Genomic DNA, 21,618 nt, shown 5'->3' with positions numbered 1-21,618 from the left:
ATGAACAAAAAAAGACACAAAACTACATGTAACTTAAAATAAAAGCACAGAGAAACAGTGAAAACTACAAGTAACTTCAAAATGTTGAATAATGTACATAAACACACGACAACAATTTACTTTAGAACTATAATAACAGAGGTATAAAAAATAAAAAACAAGTTGCTTCAGAACATAACAGATTGTACATAAGCAGTTTAAAAACAAACAATGTTCTACAAATTACTTCAGAACAGAACAAATTGTACACAAGCATTATAAAACACACAACTACAAGTTACTTCAGAACAGAACAAATTGTACATTAGCAGTATAAAACACACAACCACAAGTTCTTTCAAAACATAACAGATTGTACATTAGCAGTATAAAACACACAACCACAAGTTACTTCAGAACATAACAGATTGTACACTAGCAGTATAAAACACACAACTACAAGTTACTTCAGAACATAACAGATTGTACACCAGCAGTATAAAACACACAACTACAAGTTACTTCAGAACATAACAGATTGTACATTAGCAGTATAAAACACACAACTACAAGTTACTTCAGAACATAACAGATTGTACATTAGCAGTATAAAACACACAACCACAAGTTACTTCAGAACATAACAGATTGTACACCAGCAGTATAAAACACACAACTACAAGTTACTTCAGAACATAACAGATTGTACATCAGCAGTATAAAATATACAACTGCAAGTTAACTCAGAACATAACAGATTGTACACAAGCAGTATAAAACACATAACTACAAGTTACTTCAGAACATAATATGATAATATATCTGTATGGAAACTGATATTTATATCATTATACTGAATTCGATATTAAATCAAAATCTGTTTTTAATTTAACAGTTTTAATGAGAGAGAAAAGTACATAAAGGTATTTTTTTTCTCTCATTAATTGTTTTTGTTTGTTTTGAATTATAGTTGATAAAGTTCTTACTTTGAATATTTATACAAGAACATTTTTTACACCAAGGTTTTACAGCGGGTGTAAAACAAATATCACACATGTATGTTATTGCTTCACTTTGACCACATTCCTTAATATATACAAAATTATGTTGTTAATTAGACAGGTTGAATGGACAACAAATATTTGTAAGAATCATATAAAGTGGGATCTCATTTTGTTTGTCTCCTCGTACGAAATCAGGAAATGTAACTATTTTTCATATTTCTTTGAAAAAGTTACTTTTTAAAAAATTGATCATTATTCTGAATCATGTTAATCAGACAGATTTAATCATTATATTAACAAATACTTGTTAGGATTATATAAAGTGAGATGTCATTTTACTCAGAGACTTGTAATGAATCCATTGATGTAAATATTTTACTAATTTCTTTAAAAAAAATATTTTTTAACATGACAGTTCTGATAGAAGTTCTGATATCTCACCAATAAAACATGTTGTTTATTTGTTGTTTATGCAGAATATAATTACAAATGTGACTGGTCATTCTATTCAGTTTTGACCACTGATTCATGTGATATATATTTTGTTTATATTTATTACACAACATTGTCCAGTTTATCAGACAAGTTTTGATGTCAGTTGTATTATTCCAGGAGTATGGACAGCCAGCATTAATGAAGGCTGCCCAGTGGGGACACCTGGAGATCTGTAGACTCCTCATTGATAGAGGATGTAAGATCGACACCACAAATGTATGTTATCTACTTAGTCTGATCACATTACTATTAATCTACACTAAATCATGTTGTTAATTAGACAGGTTTAATTTACTATTATTTGTAATAATTATATCAAGTGGGGTCTCATTTTACTCGTATTATTGTTCTGAATTAGAAAATATTACTCCTTTTCATGTTTCTTAAAAAAAATATTTTTATTAAAATGAACAATTATACTGAATCTACACTAAATCCTGTTGTTAATCAGACAGATTTAATAAACAAATATTTGTAAGAATCATATAAAGTGGGGTCTCATTTTGTTTGTTTTGTTCTACTGAATCCATTGATATAATTATTTTACACATTTCTTGAAAAAAATATTTTTTTAAGATATCAGGTTTAATGGAACTTTTGACATTTCACAACAAAACATGTTTATTTATTGTTTATATACAATATAAATACAAGTGTGACTGGTCATTGTATTCAGTTTTGACCACTGATTCATGTGATATATATTTAGTTTATATTTATTACACAACATTGTCCAGTTTATCAGACAAGTTTTGATGTCAGTTGTAATATTCCAGGAGTATGGACGGACAGCATTAATGTTTGCTGCCGAGTTTGGAGACCAGGGCCCAGTTGTTCAAAAGTGTCGTTAGGCTAACGATATCGTTAAAGTGTCGTTAACATGTCGTTATAATTTAACGATAATGTTAAGTGTTGTTCAAAAATATTATCGTTAACTTTTGTGTTAAAACCTCGCTAACTTTAATCATTTGTTTACCCATGATTAAATGCTAACGACTGCGTTAATCATGGCTGGCTTAGCATTGTACAATGTTCCACCACAAAGAAGACCGAGACATTTTCGAAACAGGGACGGCTTTTCGTTGGATTTCAGTGATGAGGAGTTGAGGGCCAGATACAGATTCAGCAGACACAGCATTATGGTGATCTCAGACCTTGTAAGGGATGATTTACAGAGAGGGACACGCAGAAACCATGCACTCACTGTGGAACAGCAAGTCATGGTTACCCTAAGATTTTTGGCCAGTGGAAGTTTTCTGCAAGTTGTTGGAGACACACTTGGTAAGAATTTAATTGATTTTATTATTATATTTGTATTCATTCAGTTATTTGTTTTTACCGTCGATATCTTTGTTGCCAATTTCTTCTTAAGTCATCATGGTTTTAATAAAAATCTCCTTTTAAAGGGTTGGACAAAGGCACAGTATCAAGAGTAGTACAGGACACTACGGCCGCATTATGTAAGAGGCAGAATGAGTTCGTTAAATGGCCAAGAAGGGACGCAGAAAAAAACAAAATAAAGGCTGGGAATTACAGAATTGGAGGGTTCCCCAATGTTATTGGAGCCATTGATGGAACACACATCCGAATCCAGGCACCTACCACAGATGAAGCATCCTATGTTAACAGAAAAGGGTACCACAGCATCAATGTGCAGGCTGTGTGTGATGCAGATGGTATGTTTACGTTTACAAAGTGTAATGTCCCTTATAGCAAAAACAAAAATTAAAGGGAAGCAAGTCAACTAGTGCCTTGCAAAACTCGTACCTTGACAGCTCGTACCTAATTTGAACCATTGCATACCTGAACCATTCAAAATACAAGATATATGCATACATACGAGTGCTGGTATATGGATAATAGTTTCCACGTATTCAATGGATTTTGAAATTCTATAGCATATTAAGTGGGACTGTCTCTTAAACTAAGTTGCAGATGTGTTTTTGATCCATGACAATTCAAAGTTAAGATAAATAGATAGAGTTATTCCTCTTTGTACTGGCTCCCTCCTATCATGTACTTATTTTTCATAAATTGTTCTAAATCATATCTAATTAGTAACAATCAGTTTGTAAGTCAGATTGCATGTGTTGTTTGTTGGGATATTGTATAAACTTATAATTTGTGTTGATTTATATATGCTCTTTCTTAGGAATAAAGATATTTGAATTTGAATTCAATGGAAGGAAAACATGTCCTTATTTTTTTTGTTTAACTAAATTTTCTAGTTGAGAATTTCATGTGCTCTATAATGAATTCACTATTTTCAATTACAGGAAAATTTACAAATATCAACTCATCATGGCCAGGAAATGCACACGATGCACACATCTTCAGAACTTCACAGGTAATATGTTAATTAAGTCAAATCTTTCTTCCATTCATTTTTTATTGTTATCATTGACTAATTTATGTATAATCTTTGAAAAAAAATGGATGTGTCTTGAACGAGTTAAAAAATTGGTGCTGATGAATTATTTTTCATATATTTATGCCTTTTGAAAGAAATGATTAAATATGGAATATTGCCCCATAAGAGCCCTTAATTATGTGTACAAATCTTGCCAGATTTTATGAAGTTTATACTGTACGTTTTATAATCAATGCTTTTGATGCGTTTCAAAATCAGCACTGAGTAATTAATTTTTAAAAGAGTTCTGCCTTTTAGAACAATTAATTATATTGGTTATGACATTTCATTATCTGAATCCTTAAATTAAGAGACTTATAAATTGTTTTAGATTGTTTTATTTAGTTATTGCCCTTGTATCTTAAATAGATAACATATATGCAATGCATAGAATATTGTGTATAGGCTTTTATCACTGTTGAAGGCTGTGCAGTGACCTGTAGTTGTTAATCTCTGTGTGATTTTGGTCTCTTGTGGAGAGTTGTCTCATTGGCATTCATACCACATCTTCTTTGTTTTTATATTGGGACTCTTCTTTAAAAAAAAAATTCTATCATCCCTTAATTTACATAACATTTTGTCCAGTGGAAACATGATTGTGTTTTACATATACCAATTTCATTGTTTAGGTATGTACACACATGGAAAGGACACCGAATTGGGAAAGTGGCATCTTACTTGGGGATAGTGGATATCCATGCCGCCCATTCATCATGACGCCTTACGCCCGTCCTGCAAATGAAGACCAGACAAGGTTTAACAGGCATCATGCTAGAACTAGATGTGTTATAGAAAGGACATTTGGGAGATGGAAAAGGCGTTTTCATGTACTTCATTCAGAGGTATTAATCTAAATGAAAAAAAAAAATAAAGTTAGGGAACAAGTATTTAAGGAGGGGGGAGGAGGAGAGGTGGTAATGTTGTGGTTTTTTTTACTAAAATAAAGCAGATTCCCTTCATGACTTGACATGTTTAATTCTAAATAGAGAATAATTTGATTCATTATATAGTGTCTAAAAACTAAGAACTGAAATTTAAAAAAAAAAATGCATCTGAAGCATGACCGAAGCGGGACCCCTCTTAGGCAGTAAGTGGACCCTCACTTGTGAAAATTTTTGGATCTGCCACTGTATAAAAAGTTAAGAATTATAGGTTAATTATACGTCTTTCAAGACGGAGCATAGGCGGATCCAGGGGGGGGGGGGGGCTGAGGGGCCCGGCTCCCCTCTTTCGTGGGAAAAATTTGGTTGATTATATAGGGAATCATTGAAGCATGACTGGAGCGGGCCCCCCCTTAGGTCAGTCAGCGGGCCCCGTCTTAGGAAAAGTTCTGGATCCGCCACTGCGGAGCCTTGCATAACAGTAAACAGCGAGCTGTTAAGGGCCCAAAATGACTAGTGTAAATCATGTCAAAAAGAAACCAACAGTCTATTCTATAGAAAATAATAAAAAAGAAAAAAAAAAAAAACCACCTATGAATAACACCTACACTCGACAACCATGGAACAAAACGCTTTATAAAGATTTTGGAAGAGTGTCAATAAGACTGCTAAGGCAGCAACCATTAGATTCTCGGGGGGGGGGGGGGGGGGGGGGGGGGCTATGGGTTTTTTTTCTGGACAAATTTTTTTTTCCGCCTGCGGCGAAAAACAATTTTTTTCTTTCAATTTTAGCATTACATATAGTGGCAGCTGAGGGTGAAACAAACAATTTTTTCTTCTTCTCAGAATCAAAAACAATTTTTTTTTTCTTCCAAAAACTAGAAACAAACTTTTTTTTCCAAAAAAATCCATAGCCCCCCCCCCCCCAGAAAATCAAATGGTTGCTGCCTAATGTCATAAGTTCATATTTTTTTTAATAAATTTTAATATTTTTTTTTTACCTTTATTTTATAGATTCGTATGAAACCTGAAAAGGCATGTAGTATTATCATGGCTTGTGCCATTCTGCACAATATAGCTTTGTGGATGAATGAGCCTGAACTGCCAGAAGATCAAGAAGAGGAGATGCCTAATGTAGACGCAGTGTACAATGGAGCCAATGATGGAAGGAGAATTAGGGATCACATCACTCAGATGTACTTCACCAATTAAATTCATACATTAAATTCTTAATTACCTTTCCACATTATTTTGTTACTCTTTATTTTTCTAGAGGTAGAAGTTATGCTTCCCACATAAATTGTATGTACAGACACTTTATGTTACGAAGTTTAAATCTGTCTTACGACTTTTGTCATCGACCTCTATTTCATGGTTCAGCGATGGCAGTTAAGTTTTTCTGTCTGTCATGTGAAATTCTCAATCATTATTTATAGGTAAGACAGTATTTGGTCTATTGAATTATTGCTAGGTTTCATATCAATAAGTAAAATTGAGAATTAAAAAGGGGAAATATGTCAAAGAGACAACAACCCGACAATAGAGCAGATAACAGCTGAAGGCCACTAAAACATGGTTCACCTGACCTCACCTAGGAATAAAACATATACCGTATAGTCATTTATTCAGTTTTTGTGATATTTTTAGTTATAATTGTATCTTTAAGACTTTCTGCATAAATTGAATGTTAATTAGCCTCAGAAAGCACTTGATCCTATTAGTGTGGGCACTACTGTTTATAATTGTGTTACCAGTGGAAAATAAAAAATCAACGAGACAAAGAGTCAACATATTTATATATATAATATATATTTAAGATAAACAAAACAAAAAGAGAACAACAGGTTAACATTAGAAATAGAATCTTTATATTCTACTGCTCCAAGAAAGACAGCAACCCTGTAGTAAGATTGTCATCAAGCTTGCTGTGAAGTCTTTCATATAACTGAATTTGGAGGTTGGTTTTAATCAGTTTTCTCTCCAAAACTTGACACTGCAGACTGTATACATCATCAGCTGTCTTCTTCTTGGGTTTCTTTTGTGGTGGCTCCTGTTCATCAGATCTAGAAAACAAGGAGATGAAACATAAAATAGTATTCACCAGCAGGGCTCTAAAAAGCGACACTTTTCTAACAAGCAGGACATAAAAAGGGACCCTGTGTAACCAGCAGTGCATGAAAAAGCAACCCTGATTTGCGATACACTCCTACCGCTTTAGATAGGAAGGAAATACCCCCACCCACCCCACCCCCATCTCCCCCACCCCAGATCTGTTCAGGCTTCATTAACTTGCTTACGTTGTTGTAATAATATGATTCAACTTATAACTTTGTAATGAAACGAAACTCAATCTGGGAACATAACTACCACTTACTATAATTTAAGTTTTTGGTGAAAGAAATAATTTGTTTTGGACCCTGAGAAATTGTTTGTTTCACCCTCAGCTGCCAATATATGTAATGCTAAAATTGAAAGAAAAAACTTGTTTTCGGTTTGTCGCTAAAAAAATATATTGTTCTTCGCCGAAGGGAGGACACCTGGAGATCTGTAGACCCCTCATTGATACAGGATGTAAGATCGACACCACAACACCAGTATGTTATCTACTTAGTCTGATCACATTACTATTAATCTACACTAAATCATGTTGTTAATTAGACAGGTTTAATTAACAAATATTTGTAATAATTATATCAAGTGGGGTCTCATTTTACTCGTATTATTGTTCTGAATCAGAAAATATTCCTGCTTTTCATGTTTCTTTAATTATTTTTTTTTATTAAAATGAACAATAATACTGAATCTACACAAAATCGTGTTGTTAATTAGACAGTTTTAATGAACAAATATTTGTTAGAATCATATAAAGTGGGGTCTCATTTTACTTGTTTTGTTCTACTGAATCCATTGATATAATTATTTCACACATTTCTTGAAAAAAATATTTTTTTTAAGATTTTTTAAGATATCAGGTTTTATGGAAGATTTGACATTTCACAACAAAACATGTTTATTTATTGTTTATATACAATATAAATACAAGTGTGACTGGTCATTTTATTCAGTTTTGACCACTGATTCATGTGATATATATTTAGTTTATATTTATTACACAACATTGTCCAGTTTATCAGACAAGTTTTGATGTCAGTTGTATTATTCCAGGATGGTGGATTGACAGCATTAATGAAGGCTGCCCAGTATGGACACCTGGAGATCTGTAGACTCCTCATTGATAGAGGATGTAAGATCGACATCACAGATACAGTATGTTATCTACTTAGTCTGATCACATTACTATTAATGTACACTAAATCATGTTGTTAATTAGACAGGTTTAATGAACAAATATTTGTAATAATTATATAAAGTGGGGTCTCATTTTACTCGTATTATTGTTCTGAATCAGAAAATATAACTCTTTTTCATGTTTCTTAAAAAAAATATTTTATTAAAATGAATGATTATACTGAATCTACACTAATTCCTGTTGTTAATTAGACAGTTTTAATGAACAAATATTTGTAAGAATCATATAAAGTGGGGTCTCATTTTACTTGTTTTGTTTTACTGAATCCATTGATATAACTATTTTACACATTTCTTGAAAAAAATATTTTTTTTAAGATATCAGGTTTAATGGAAGTTTTGACATTTCACAACAAAACATGTTTATTTATTGTTTATATACAATATAAATACAAATGTGACTGGTCATTGTATTCAGTTTTGACCACTGATTCATGTGATATATATTTTGTTTATATTTATTACACAACATTGTCCAGTTTATCAGATAAGTTTTAATGTCAGTTTTAGGATATGTTGTATATTATTGATATTGATAACAAAGTATTGTACATAATATTTACATGTTATTTGGTTATATTATAGAGCGATGGAGAAACAGCTTTACATTGTGCTGCTGAGTATGGAGATCTACAGACCACAAGATGTCTGGTAGAACAAGGAGGTGCCAGTCCCTTGATTAAATCACATCGGGTAATATTTTATAGTATATGACTAGTGATCAACTATAAGTAATGAATCACTAAAATGATGTATAAGATATGGTTACAGTCTTATTACTTTATTATAACCCACATCTACAGAGGGTGTGGATTGGGTATTCAGATATAGGAGGGTGTGGATGGGGTATACAGATATAGGAGGGTGTGATTGGGGTACATAGATATAGGAGGGTGTGGATGGGGTATACAGATATAGGAGGGTGTGGATGGGGTACATAGATATAGGAGGGTGTGGATGGGGTATAAAGATAGAGGAGGTTGTGCATGGGGTATACAGATAGAGGAGGGTGCTGATGCGGTATTCATTTATAGGAGGGTGTGGCTGGGGTATACAGATATAGGAGGGTGTGGATGGGGTATTCAGATATAAGAGGGTGTGGACGGGTATAGAATGGTGAGGATTGGGTATAAAGATATAGGAGGGTGTGGATGGGGTATAAAGATATAAGAGGGTGTGGATGGGGTTTACAGATATAGGTGGGTGTAGATGGTGTATACAGATATAGGAGGGTGTGAATAGGGTTTACAGATATAGGAGGGTGTGGATGGGGTATACCGATATCGGAGGGTGTGGATGGGGTATACAGATATGGCAGGGTGCTGATGCGGTATTCATTTATAGGAGGGTGTGGATGGGGTATACAGATATAGGAGGGTGTAAATGGGGTATACAGATATAGGAGAATGTGGATGGGGTATACAGATATAGGAAGGTGTGGATGGGGTATACAGATATAGGAGTGTGCTGATGCAGTATTCATTTATAGGAGGGTGTGGATGGGGTTTACAGATATATATATATATAGGAGGGTGTGGATGGGCTATACAGATGTAGGAGGGTGTGGATATCAGAGCTCCAGATAAGCTGCGTATTTGCGTGATCACGCAATACAAATAATAAAAAACCCAATGCTATTGCCCATTGCAGGGTTCAATAACCCAATTAATTCAAAGGAAAACCCAATTATATTCCAAAACCATGAGTTCTCAACCCTTTTATTGGCTACCATTTGCGTTATTTACCCTTATCTGTTTACAGTGGTCACATAAACTATTTTTATAATATTTATAATTGGATATTTCCTTTCGTTCTAAAAATAGATCCCTGCATCAAGTAGCTGAAATGGGTCCCTGTTAGAGTTTTCCGTTGCTCAATAGATACACGTGTTTTTGAAAACATTTCGATCTTCTCGGCGTTTATCCAATTAGCGTGTGTCATGAAGTCATATTTTTTTCGCATTGCTTGGGATTTATCATTACATTCATTGAATTAAAACAAAAGTGAATGTCCGGTAAAAATATTGAATAGAAGCATGTTTTCTGCTTCTTTTGAAAAGCTTAGGGAAAGTTATGATGATAACAAGACTCAGCCAGTGTTTTTAGGCAGCATCCATCGAACACACGGGCGTGTGTACGTACCTTAACGAGAACATTGCTAATAAAAGCAGGGTTTCCTCAAAAACGAAATCAGTTGGAAAAAGTGAAAGGCCAAATAAATTTTGACATGATAAAGCATCAGAAACCAAAAGTTCTAATAAAAGACAACTAAACCCAGATTTATGAAAATTGGAATAAACTGATAAAACAAAAACATTCAAGTATAATAAGAGTTTATATACTATTTTTTTTCATTTACGGTTAATTGATGAATACACACAATTAAACCTACAATTGCTTCTCAGTCAATAAACCAAATAAAACAGCTAGCAAATAACCCTAACCCTAACCCTAAACCAAATAAAACAGCTACACAAAGAAAGAAACATATTTAAGATGGAAAAAAAATCTGGGGTTGATATTGCCTAAATATTCAATATTGTGTTGATGAAAAAACCCAATACATTAAGGAGCTTGGTGGTGAAAAACCCAATTTGATATTAACATGAGGGGTGAATTGGAATTGATAATGCAATCAAAAAAATTTATCACCCAATCATATAAGAAAATGGTGGGTAAAAAACCCAATTTGTGAATTCTTATCTGGAGCTCTGGGATATGGTGTACAGATTTAGGAGGATTTGTATGGGCTATACAGATATATGAGGGTATGGATAGAGAATACAGATGAAGGAGGATGTTGATGGGGTATACAGATATAGAAGGGTAAGGATGGGGTATACAGATATAGGAGGATGTGGATGGGGTATACAGATATAGCAGGATGTGGATGGGGTATACAGATATAAGAGGATGTGTATGGGCTATACAGATAAAGGAGGGTAAGGATGGGGTATACAGATATAGAAGGATGTAGATGGGGTATACAGATATAGGAGGGTAAGGATGGGGTATACAGATATAGGAGGATGTGGATGGGGTATACAGATATAGCAGGATGTGGATTGGGTATACAGATATAGGAGGGTGTGTATGGGGTATAAAGATATAGGAGGGTGTGGATGGATATACAGATATAGGAGGGTGTGTATGGGTAATACAGATATAGGAGGGTGTGAAAGGGTATAACAGGTACAGTAGGGTGTGGATGGGGTATACAGGTATAGGAGGATGTGTATGGTCTATACAGATATAGGAGGGAGTGTATATAGATGATAATTAAAGACAGCTGTTTAGCCATTACATTTATATACAACTAATGTATTTCCACCCAAGGGGACATCACTGTGCTATGACGTCACAAATGGACAAGTACAATAGTAGGGATGATATTATCCAGCGACAATCTCAACAGTGGATGGGTGTGAATGGGGTATACTTATATAGGAGGGTGTGGATGAGGTATACAGATAGAAATGGGTGCTGATGGGGTATTCATGTATATAGGGGTGTGTGGATGGGGCTATACAGATATAGAAGAGGGGGATAGGGTTATAGATAGAGGGTGTGAAGGGGGTATACAGATATAGGAGGGTGCGGATAGGCTATACAGATGGGTACAGATGCGCATTAGTTTTTCCATAGGCCGTAATGGTAACGTTTTCTTCTGTTGCTCAGTCCATATCGTTAACTTGGATATGTGTGATGGCTCGTTTCGAAGCTGAGACATTTTGACATATGTGGTTAAATTTTCGGGGTACGAAGTGAGATTACTTTTTCCGTAAATTAGCAAACCCCGAGTATCCTTTTGTGATGCGGCTCCTCATGGTAAATAATCCCATTTTTAACACAAAAAGTTCTTTGAAAATTTAATACTTTGAACACATTTAATAGCTCCATAGATTTTACACATTTATTCTGTGTTCCCCTACTTTCTGAATTAACTCAAATGGTTAAGCTCAGTCACTTGTTTATCATAGAAAAGTGTCAAATATCACTACACAGAGAATTTTTGTTTACACGTGACTTTTGAGTTCCTCATTTCAAGGCGCATTAGGGATCTTGTCCCATATTGAAATCCATACTTCTGATTTTTCCAAATATTTTTATGTGATCTTCATCGGTATAACATTCTGAATAAATCTGTGTATTTTTGTCCATTTCTGAAAAAAAATAAAGTTGTTTTAGCACTATAAGGCAATGACACATTCGTCGCTATATTCATTTATTTTGAATACATTGAGTATGTATAAGTAATTTCTTCCAGAATACCTTCACTAGTCAAAACAAGGACAAAACTTCTGATTATAACCTCTTATTACAATACACAGACCCTGTTAAAGCATTCTACAAAATTTTCTTGTGCCTTAAAGTGCATTTTGACAGAGAAATTATGCAAAAATGAAGGTTGTATAAAAAAAAAAACACCAAAATAATTATTCTTACTAGTGGAAATCTGGTATTTAATACTGTTAAAACCACTCTAAACTACTTGGAAATCATCCATATCATATAATTAGAGTACAATATAGTGCAAATTTTCAAAACTTGTCCTTTCACATAATTCTATTTGAGAAAAAAATGTTTTTTACATGTATTTCAGTGAAAACATTTTATCAGTGAGAAATCCACAAGAGGTCTTAACGGAAACATTGTGACATCACATGTATAATGGCGTCATTAAATAACGACAGATCAAAGTAGTGCTAAATATAGTTTGCAGTGTTACATGAGAAACAGTTGCCGCAAGATTTAACTCGAAATATTGAGTCGTAACGATCTGTAACTAAGCCTTTTCATTTAATACCAAGACCATAGCAACAGTTTTCATAGTAGCATATTTTTAACATACCGACTGTAATTTCAATTGCATAAATATCATAAAAAACAATTTAGAGCTTGCCTAATAAAACAAAATGCTTACCAGTTATTCAGGACTTTTTAAAACCTCTAGTTTGCCATCTCAGGTTGAAAATAATGATACGTCTGGAACTGAAATAAGACAAAAAAAATACTCAGGCTTTGTTATCATTTGATTTAAATACATAAGTATTATTGAGAGAGAAAAATCTCTTATTCTTGAAAGTTTAATCACAAAGAAAGACAAATGCTTCTCCCTTGTGGCTTAGCCACCTTCATTTAAACCTTTTGTATTAGAAGCAATGGGTAGTAGCTAACTAGCTTAATAATTGAATAGGTGCAGAAATAATGTTTTCAAAAAAGTTTGACCCTCCCCCTTTTTCAGTGCTGAGAAATGACAATATCTTTTGTTTTGCTTATGTGCATTAAAAATAATAATTCATGATTTTCTTAAAGCATGTAAATGTTTTTTCTGTTTTTTATGCATATGATATCTACTGACCAGGGGTCAAATCATTGGTTAAAAGCACATGCGATGATGTATCTCACTTTACTCGTATGAAGTGTGTTATCTCCCTTGATTATCAGGTATTCCTGTAGACCAGAGTGATAATACATAACAAAGACTATATTGTGTCATGTTTACTTACAATTTAATAATATTTAAAAGTTATTTCTTGCCTTTTCAATGTAGCAAACAAATTCCATTCGGATCTCTCGGAAGTAAACAAAGTTATGATTGTGCCTAAAAAAAGTGTTCAGCCCCGTGCCAGTAATGTATTTTAAAAGCGAAAATTTCCTTGAGTTTTTGCTGATCTTTATCAATAATATTTATCTTAAACCATTTATGATAACTAGGTATAAATAAAAAAATACTAACCATCATTTTCGGTGGTGTACAGGTGAAATCATCCATAAATCAGTCCGACAACTTCTGGAATTGAGCTTCTAAATTGGGTACAGATGCGCATTAGTTTTTCCATAGGCCGTAATGGTAACGTTTTCTTCTGTTGCTCAGTCCATATCGTTAACTTGGATATGTGTGATGGCTCGTTTCGAAGCTGAGACATTTTGACATATGTGGTTAAATTTTCGGGGTACGAAGTGAGATTACTTTTTCCGTAAATTAGCAAACCCCGAGTATCCTTTTGTGATGCGGCTCCTCATGGTAAATAATCCCATTTTTAACACAAAAAGTTCTTTGAAAATTTAATACTTTGAACACATTTAATAGCTCCATAGATTTTACACATTTATTCTGTGTTCCCCTACTTTCTAAATTAACTCAAATGGTTAAGCTCAGTCACTTGTTTATCATAGAAAAGTGTCAAATATCACTACACAGAGAATTTTTGTTTACACGTGACTTTTGAGTTCCTCATTTCAAGGCGCATTAGGGATCTTGTCCCAGATATAGGAGGGTGTGGATATGGCATACAGATATAGGAGGATGTAGATGAGGCTATACAGATATAGGAGAGGGTGAATATGGTAAACAGATATAGGAGGATGTGGATGGGGTATACTGATATAGGAAAGGGTGGATAGGATAAACACATATAGGAGGGTGTGAAGGGGGTGTACAAATATAGGAGGGTGTGGATGGGGTATACAGTTATAGGAGGATGCGGATGGGTATATAACATGTATAAAGATATAGGAGGTTGTGGGTGGGGTATACAGATATGGGAAAGTGTGGATAGGCTATTCAGATATAAGAGGGTGTGGATGGGTTATACAGATATAGAGAGGGTGGATTATCATTAGATATACAGATATATGAGGTTGTGGATGGGATATACAGATATAGGAGGGTGCTGATGGGGTATACAGATATAGGAGGGTGTAGATGGGGTATACAGATATGGGAAGGTGTGGATGGGGTATACAGATCGAGGAGGATGTGGATTGGGTATACAAATACACTTATATTGATGGATGTGGATACACAGATATAGGAGGGTGTGGATAGGGTATCCAGATATAGAAGGTTGTGGAGGGGGTTTACAGATATAGGAGGGTGTGGATTGGGTATACAGATATAGAAGTGTGTGGTGTGGATATACAGATAAAGGAGGGTATGGTTGGGTATATACAGATATAGGAGGTTGTGGTGTGGGTATACAGATATAGGAGGGTATAGTTGGGTATACAGATATAGGAGGGTATGGTTGGGTATATATACAGATATAGGAGGGTGTGGTTTGGGTATACAGATATAGGAGGGTATGGTTGGGTATATACATATTTAGAAGGGTGTGATGTGGGTATACAGATATAGTAGGGTATGGTGTGGGTATACTGATATAGAGGGTATGGTTGGGTATATACAGATATAGGAGGGTATGGTTGGGTATATACAGATATAGGAAGGTATGGATGTGTATATACAGATATAGGAGGGTATGGTTGGGTATATACATATATAGGAGGGTGTGGTGTGGGTATACATATATAGGAGGGTGTGGAGGGTTCTAGAGATATAGGCAAACAATTAATGAATAGAAAATAATTGGATGCAATGATATAAAGAATAGAGAATAATATAAGAATATACGAAACTGTCAATAATGTGTCCAAAAAATATAAAAATATAGTTAAAGATGAAATCCCCCCAAATCCCACAGCCCTTATGTAGATATAAGGATGCATTTATCATTCTTCAAACTGCAAAGAAAATTAAAAAGACCAAATGCGGACAGACGGGGCATTTATTAATATCCTTTAAAAAATTTAGAGTTAAAAGTCTATTTAAAGTCTTCAGAAAATTGTGAAAAATAATCTGAATGTTGTCATTAATGAACGAAAGTGATATGGTTAGCATCTGTAAAAATAAAATAAAACACTCAGCTGCTACTGGTCTTACTAGTTGTAAGATATGTGTAACAAAAGTCTTAGTAATTAACAGATGACCGTAATATAAAGATTTGTCTGTATTTCAGGGTAAGACTCCATATGATCTAGCAGCAGCCGCATATAGAGGGCCGCATAAAGAAGTGATGGAATACTTACAGGTACATATAGTGATTTCGATCTAGAGTAATCAATTAGAAAATAAGTTACAAAAGATAAAGAAATATAAAACTCAGAAATCAGATATCACAAAACCAAGATACTTCAGGAGAGAAATCTTAAAAAAAAAAAATATTCTTTATTGTCTTGAACAAACAATTTTAAATTCTAATGCAATTTATTTAATATCACGATTTTGATTGGATAACATCATATATTTGAGGTGCTTAATTCCACGCTTTACCGGCCTTTAACTAAGTTTAGTCGTCATTTTGCAATTCAGGAATTTGTTGTTGTGTGATTTTTTCAATAATCAACAAAATGAGCAGATGTCTTCTATTTCATTCAAGAGTACACAAAAGAGAGCAAGTTTTTTTAATTTCAGTACGTTGATAATTGAAGGATTTGTTAATTTTGTATTAGAGTGCATAAAAAGAGGGATAAATGTATTGTTTTTGTGGAGCCTGTGACTTCTGTCGCAGAAAAGTTGACACAGGGATAGTGATCTGGCGGTGGCTGCGGCATTAGGTTACCTCTTAAAACCTAAATATTTCAAAAGGTAGAAGACCTGGATATTTCATACTTTGTATAAAGATTCCTTATGTTAAGAAGTTTCCGTCTGTTATATGTCCATTGTCCTTTACCTCATTTTCATGGTTCAGTGACTACTTGAAAAAAAAGTTCATATTTTTAGTATTCTTAATTTCTCTCTTATTAAAAATGTATTATGAGTAATAGGATAACTATATTTGGTATATGCCTACCTTGGTGTATGGAATAGTTGTAAGGTTTGCATGTCCAACTGGCAGGTGTCATCTGACCTTGACCTCATTTTCATGGTTCAGTGGTTATAGTTTAGTTTTTGTCGAGCCTGCAACTTTTGTTGCAGAAAGCTCGATATAGGGATAGTGATCCAGCGGCGGCGGCTACAGGGGCGGCGGCGGCGGTAAGCTTTATATTTCAGAAGGTGGAAGACCTGGATGCTTCATACTTTGTATATAGATGCTTCATGTTATGAAGTTTCCGTCAGTCACATGTCCAATGTCCTTGACCTCATTTTCATGGTTCAGTGACCATTTGAAAAAAAAGTTCAAATTTTTTGTAATGTTGAATTCTCTCTTATTTTAAGTAATAGGATAACTATATTTGGTATGTGCGTACCTTGCAAGGTCCTCATGTCTGTCAGACAGTTTTCACTTGACCTCGACCTCATTTCATGGATCAGTGATCAAGGTTAAGTTTTGGTGGTCAAGTCCATATCTCAGATACTATAAGCAATAGGGCTAGTATATTCGGTGTATGGAAGGACTGTAAGGTGTACATGTCTAACTGGCAGGTGTCATCTGACCTTGACCTCATTTTCATGGTTCAGTGGTTATAGTTAAATTTTTGTGTTTTGGTCTGTTTTTCTCATACTATATGCAATAGGTCTACTATATTTGTTGTATGGAATGATGGTAAGGTGTTCATGTCTAGCGGGCAGATGTCATCTGACCTTGACCTCATTTTCATGGTTCAGTGGTCAAAGTTAAGTTTTTGAGTTTTAGTCTTTTTATCTAATACTGTATGCCAATGCATAGGTCAACTATATTTGGTGTATGGAAATATTTTATGATCTTTATGTCAGTCGCGCAGGTTTTATTTGACGGTGACCTCATTTTCACGGTTCATTGCACAGTGTTAAGTTTTTGTGTTTTGGTCTATTTTTCTTAAACTATAAGTAATGGGTCAACTATATATGTTGTATAGAAGCATTGTTAGCTGTACATGTCTGCCTGGCATGGTTCATCTGACCTTGACCTCATTTTCAAGGTTCATTGGTCTTTGTTTAGTTATCTTGGTTAATGTTAAGTTTATGAGACAGTTGTAATAAAACTAAGCTTTATACTTAGGACTATCAACATAATATCAATGATTAGTATAGAAGGCGAGACATTTCAGCGTGTGCACTCTTGTTGTGGTTTGGTATGTTTTTCTAATACTGTATGTAATGGGTCAACTATATTTGGTGTATGAAAAAAAAATTTGATGTACATGTCAGTCTGACATGTTTTATTTGACCTTGACCCCATTTTTAAGGTTCATTAATTGCTCATGCTAAACTTTTGTTTTTGGTCTGTTTTTCAAATACTATTAGCAAATTAGTAATAGGTTAACTATATTTGGTGTATCACCAGGAGTCAAATGCAGTTTTTGGCTTATATCTCACAAACTAAAGCATTTATAGCAAATCTGAGAGGGGTAAAAATGTTCAATAGGTCAATATCTATCCGCCCTGAAATTTTCAGACAATTTCAACAACACATTGTTGGGTTGCTAGCACTAAATTGGTAATTTTAAGGAAATTTTGCAGTTTTTGGTTATTATCTTGAATATTATTGAAGATCTGTCTGTTATGAAATTTCAGACAAGGGCTGCATTAAGCAGTTTCATCAATCACCCGTGGTGTATCCAGTGTTTCATCAGGTTTTCTTTAGAAGGGGTCACTTCAAACTCAAACAGTCTTATACCTTTTACTGGTTATGTTTTAATATTATATTCTCGAGTTTCCCAGGATCTTGTACGATGACCTGTCACATGACTACACATCAATTCAATTGTGAAGAATGTAAACAAATACATAAGTTTCCTTTCAATAAAAATGCATATTGCAAGGTTATTTTTATTCTTGTCAGATTTTATATATTTTTGTTCAAACGGGAGTCTGTCGGGAGTAATTAACTACCAGTGGGAAGGTCCAACCCCGTAAATCAAGAACAGCTAATCTGAACCCCTATTACTGTCTAGAAATGGTTCATTTTTAGCTCATCTGGCCGAAGTGAGCTTTTCTCATCACTTGACGTTCGTCTTCCATCGTCGTCCATTAACTTTTACAAACATCTTCTCCTCTAAAACTAATTGAACTAAACTTGGCCTCAATCATCCTTAGGGAATCTTGTTTAAAAAATGTATCTGATGACCCTGTCCATCAACCAAGATGGCCGCTATGGCTAAAAATAGAACATGGGGGTAAAATTCAGTTTTTTGCTTTTATCTCTGAAACTAAAGCTTTTAGGGCAAATCTGACATGGGGTGATATTGTCTACAGGTCAAGATCTATCTTCTCCTCTGAAACTACTGGGCCTAATACTTCTAAACTTAAACTGAATGTTCCTGGTTTATAAATTGTATCAAGTTTTGATCAATTAACAAACATGGCCGTTCTGGCTAAAAAAGAACATAGGAGTCAAATGCAGTTCCTCTGTCCAATCGTCTGTCTGTCCCGCTTCAGGTAAAAAAAATTATGCTCCACCTACGATAGTAGAGGGCATTATGTTTTCTGGTCTGTGGCTCCGTTCGTCTGCTCGTTCGTCAGGGCGTCAGTTCCCCCTGCTTCAGGTTAAAGTTTTTGGTCAAGGTAGTTTTTGATGAAGCTGAAGTCCAATCAACTTGAAAGTTTATACACTTGTTGCTTATGATATGATCTTTTTAATTTAAAAGCCAAATTAGACTTTTGACCCCAATTTCACGGTCCAATGAACATAAAAAATGAAAGTTCAAGTTTAGTTGGAGTTTCAGGTTAAAGTTTTTGGTCAAGGTAGTTTTTGATGAAATTGAAAATCAATCAACTTGAAACTTAGTACACATGTTCCCTATAGTATTGTATTTCTAATTTTAATGCCAAATTAGATTTTTTGCCAATTTTACAGTCCATGGAACATGGAAAATGATAGTGCGAGTGATAGTGCGAGTGGGGCATCCGTATACTTTGGACACATTCTTGTTGATTAAGTGTTTGGTCAACATGGTCAAGGTATTTTGATGAAATTGAAGTCCAATCAACTTGAAACTTAGTACACATGTTTCCTATGATATAACCTTTCTAATTTTAATGCAAAATTAGAGTTTTGACCCCAATTTTAAGGTCTACTGAACATATAGAAAATGATAGTGCAGGTTCAGGCTAAAGTTTTTGGTTAAAATGTTTGGTCAAGGTAGTTTTTGATGAAGTTGAAGTCCAATCAAATTGAAACTACCTTTACAGAAATTGCTAACAAAAGCCCATAAGTTTCACATGTGAAGCTCATGAGATGTGCAGTTTGGTAGTTAATATGTGCCCAAAAAATCTAACATAATGCGCATATGTGCAATTCAAACCTCGGGTGAGCTTTTATCATCCATGTTAGTTTTATGTTAGTTTTGTACTTTGAAAAGTTTGTCCATTCTTCTAACCTTTCAAAACTAACCTAGATCATTGCTTATATGAGCTTTTTCAAAATGACATGCCCAGTCATGTACTTCATGTAAATTCAAATTCAAAGCATCAATTTGGAGGGAGATGGAGATGAAAATTTTTTAGCCATATTTTGTGCTCTTTGAACTTTTTGGCATTGTTGGAATCTGATAAAACCAGTGTGACTGTAGTTAATTATCTGAAAGTTATCATTTCTATTTCATCATATGTTCATTTTTGTGTCGGGGTCTGAAATATATTACAATTTTAAGTTCTTTATGTGAGTATGCAGGTTGCTTCAAATAAGTACTACATGTACATAGATAATTCCTTTTTAAACTTTTTGAAATACAGTACAAAGACATTCATTATTTACTAAACTTGCAAGTCTGTATTCATGTGAGGTTCAATTTAACCCCTGCACTAGTTTTATAATGTAATGTTATGCTAGTCATTATTGTTTAAAAAACTAAAAGACAAAAAAATAAGAAAATCATAAATTAAACAATATAAGGCCAACTAAAATTCATTAGTAGATTTTCATCCAATTTTTTGAAAAAAATGGGGCGGGTGGGAGGATTTTATTTTTTATTTTTTATTTCTTATAAAACCCTCTTGTGATGTGTTCTTCAAATATGCAAGTGTAATAATATATAAAGCTTATATTATGTATATACATATATAAGGAATCGTACATAATATTTCAAATCTTAACGTGAATAAAAATCTCTAATTGGCAACCACTGTTCTACATGTAATTGCTGCGTTAGAAGCCTAAACAGCAAAAGCATAAAATTAGAAAGCTCTCTTCAGTTGGACAACCTTCACCAAATTTAGTGTCTTTTTAAGCGACCATTTTTTTGTCTCCATAAAATAAAACAAATATGCAACTAAAGAATTACGAGTTCAGAATAAAATGAAACTGTTTTGAAAACGAAAAAGTTGGTGCTTTTATGATTCTTCTTATAGATGCAAATATAATTAATATGTAAAACATAAACTTAACCAAAAAAGAGAAGATGTTTAATGTCTCTATTGAGGGTATTGGGACAGAAGGTGTTTGTGCTGTTTGTCAACAAAAAAGCCATGGGTACATCTAAGTGTATGTTTGCCGACTTTTTTTAACTCAATGATACTGTCATAATTCTAACAAGTTCGTGCTTGCGTCATTTTATTTATACAGTTATGGTTTTGTACGAATGTGTTCCACGATTCGTGCTCTTTGGGTATAATTCACAGTCCAAAATTCCTGCCACAAAGTCATTTTATCAATAAAAAAATCAACGGTTTTCTATATCACATAAATTTGTGTCATGCCGCGATTTGCCATCTTGGACACAACGTATTACTTGTAACCCGATTATTTCATGCCCTTCTTGAAAATAAACTCATCATAGATACCAGGACTATATATATACGCCATACGCGCGTTTCGTCTACAAAAAAAAACTCATCA

At 34.0% G+C, this 21,618-nt stretch overlaps 2 protein-coding genes and 1 long non-coding RNA gene across 3 annotated transcripts in view; 2 read left to right on the top strand and 1 right to left on the bottom strand.

Moving 5' to 3' along the window:
- The first annotated feature begins 2,302 nt into the window (after positions 1-2,302).
- On the top strand, positions 2,303-6,060 carry LOC139499142 (putative nuclease HARBI1). The gene is made up of 5 exons (XM_071287821.1): positions 2,303-2,759; positions 2,885-3,154; positions 3,755-3,825; positions 4,518-4,730; positions 5,784-6,060. Exons 1-5 carry the CDS (start codon positions 2,465-2,467, stop codon positions 5,979-5,981), a joined length of 1,047 nt encoding a protein of 348 aa, XP_071143922.1. The 5' UTR covers positions 2,303-2,464; the 3' UTR covers positions 5,982-6,060.
- A 5,627-nt stretch (positions 6,061-11,687) lies between these two features.
- On the bottom strand, positions 11,688-14,350 carry LOC139499141 (uncharacterized). Its single transcript, XR_011658125.1, has 3 exons — positions 13,818-14,350; positions 13,002-13,069; positions 11,688-12,240 (listed from the first exon to the last, which is right to left on the bottom strand). It is a non-coding gene; the product is annotated as an uncharacterized lncRNA (long non-coding RNA).
- Positions 14,351-14,786: 436 nt separating this feature from the next.
- The window catches only part of LOC139497852 (uncharacterized), an 81,454-nt gene continuing 74,622 nt past the window's right edge, over positions 14,787-21,618 (top strand). The window contains exons 1-2 of the mRNA XM_071286092.1: positions 14,787-14,849; positions 15,880-15,951. Coding sequence (XP_071142193.1) covers positions 14,787-14,849; positions 15,880-15,951 — 135 coding nt within the window. The remainder of the gene's footprint in view (positions 14,850-15,879; positions 15,952-21,618) is intronic.

The sequence above is a fragment of the Mytilus edulis genome, chromosome 12, assembly GCF_963676685.1.
Source record: "Mytilus edulis chromosome 12, xbMytEdul2.2, whole genome shotgun sequence".
In the NCBI taxonomy this organism is placed as follows: Eukaryota; Metazoa; Mollusca; class Bivalvia; order Mytilida; family Mytilidae; genus Mytilus; species Mytilus edulis.
This window is presented reverse-complemented; position numbering and strand designations above follow the sequence as displayed.

Excerpts from the sequence above, each read along its gene's own strand:
- LOC139499142 (XM_071287821.1), top strand. The coding sequence starts at position 2,465 with ATGCTAACGACTGCGTTAATCATGGCTGGCTTAGCATTGTACAATGTT. Across the intron at positions 3,155-3,754 it reads GGCTGTGTGTGATGCAGATG|GAAAATTTACAAATATCAAC; the intron begins GTATGTTTACGT and ends TTTCAATTACAG. Across the intron at positions 4,731-5,783 it reads TTCATGTACTTCATTCAGAG|ATTCGTATGAAACCTGAAAA; the intron begins GTATTAATCTAA and ends TTTATTTTATAG.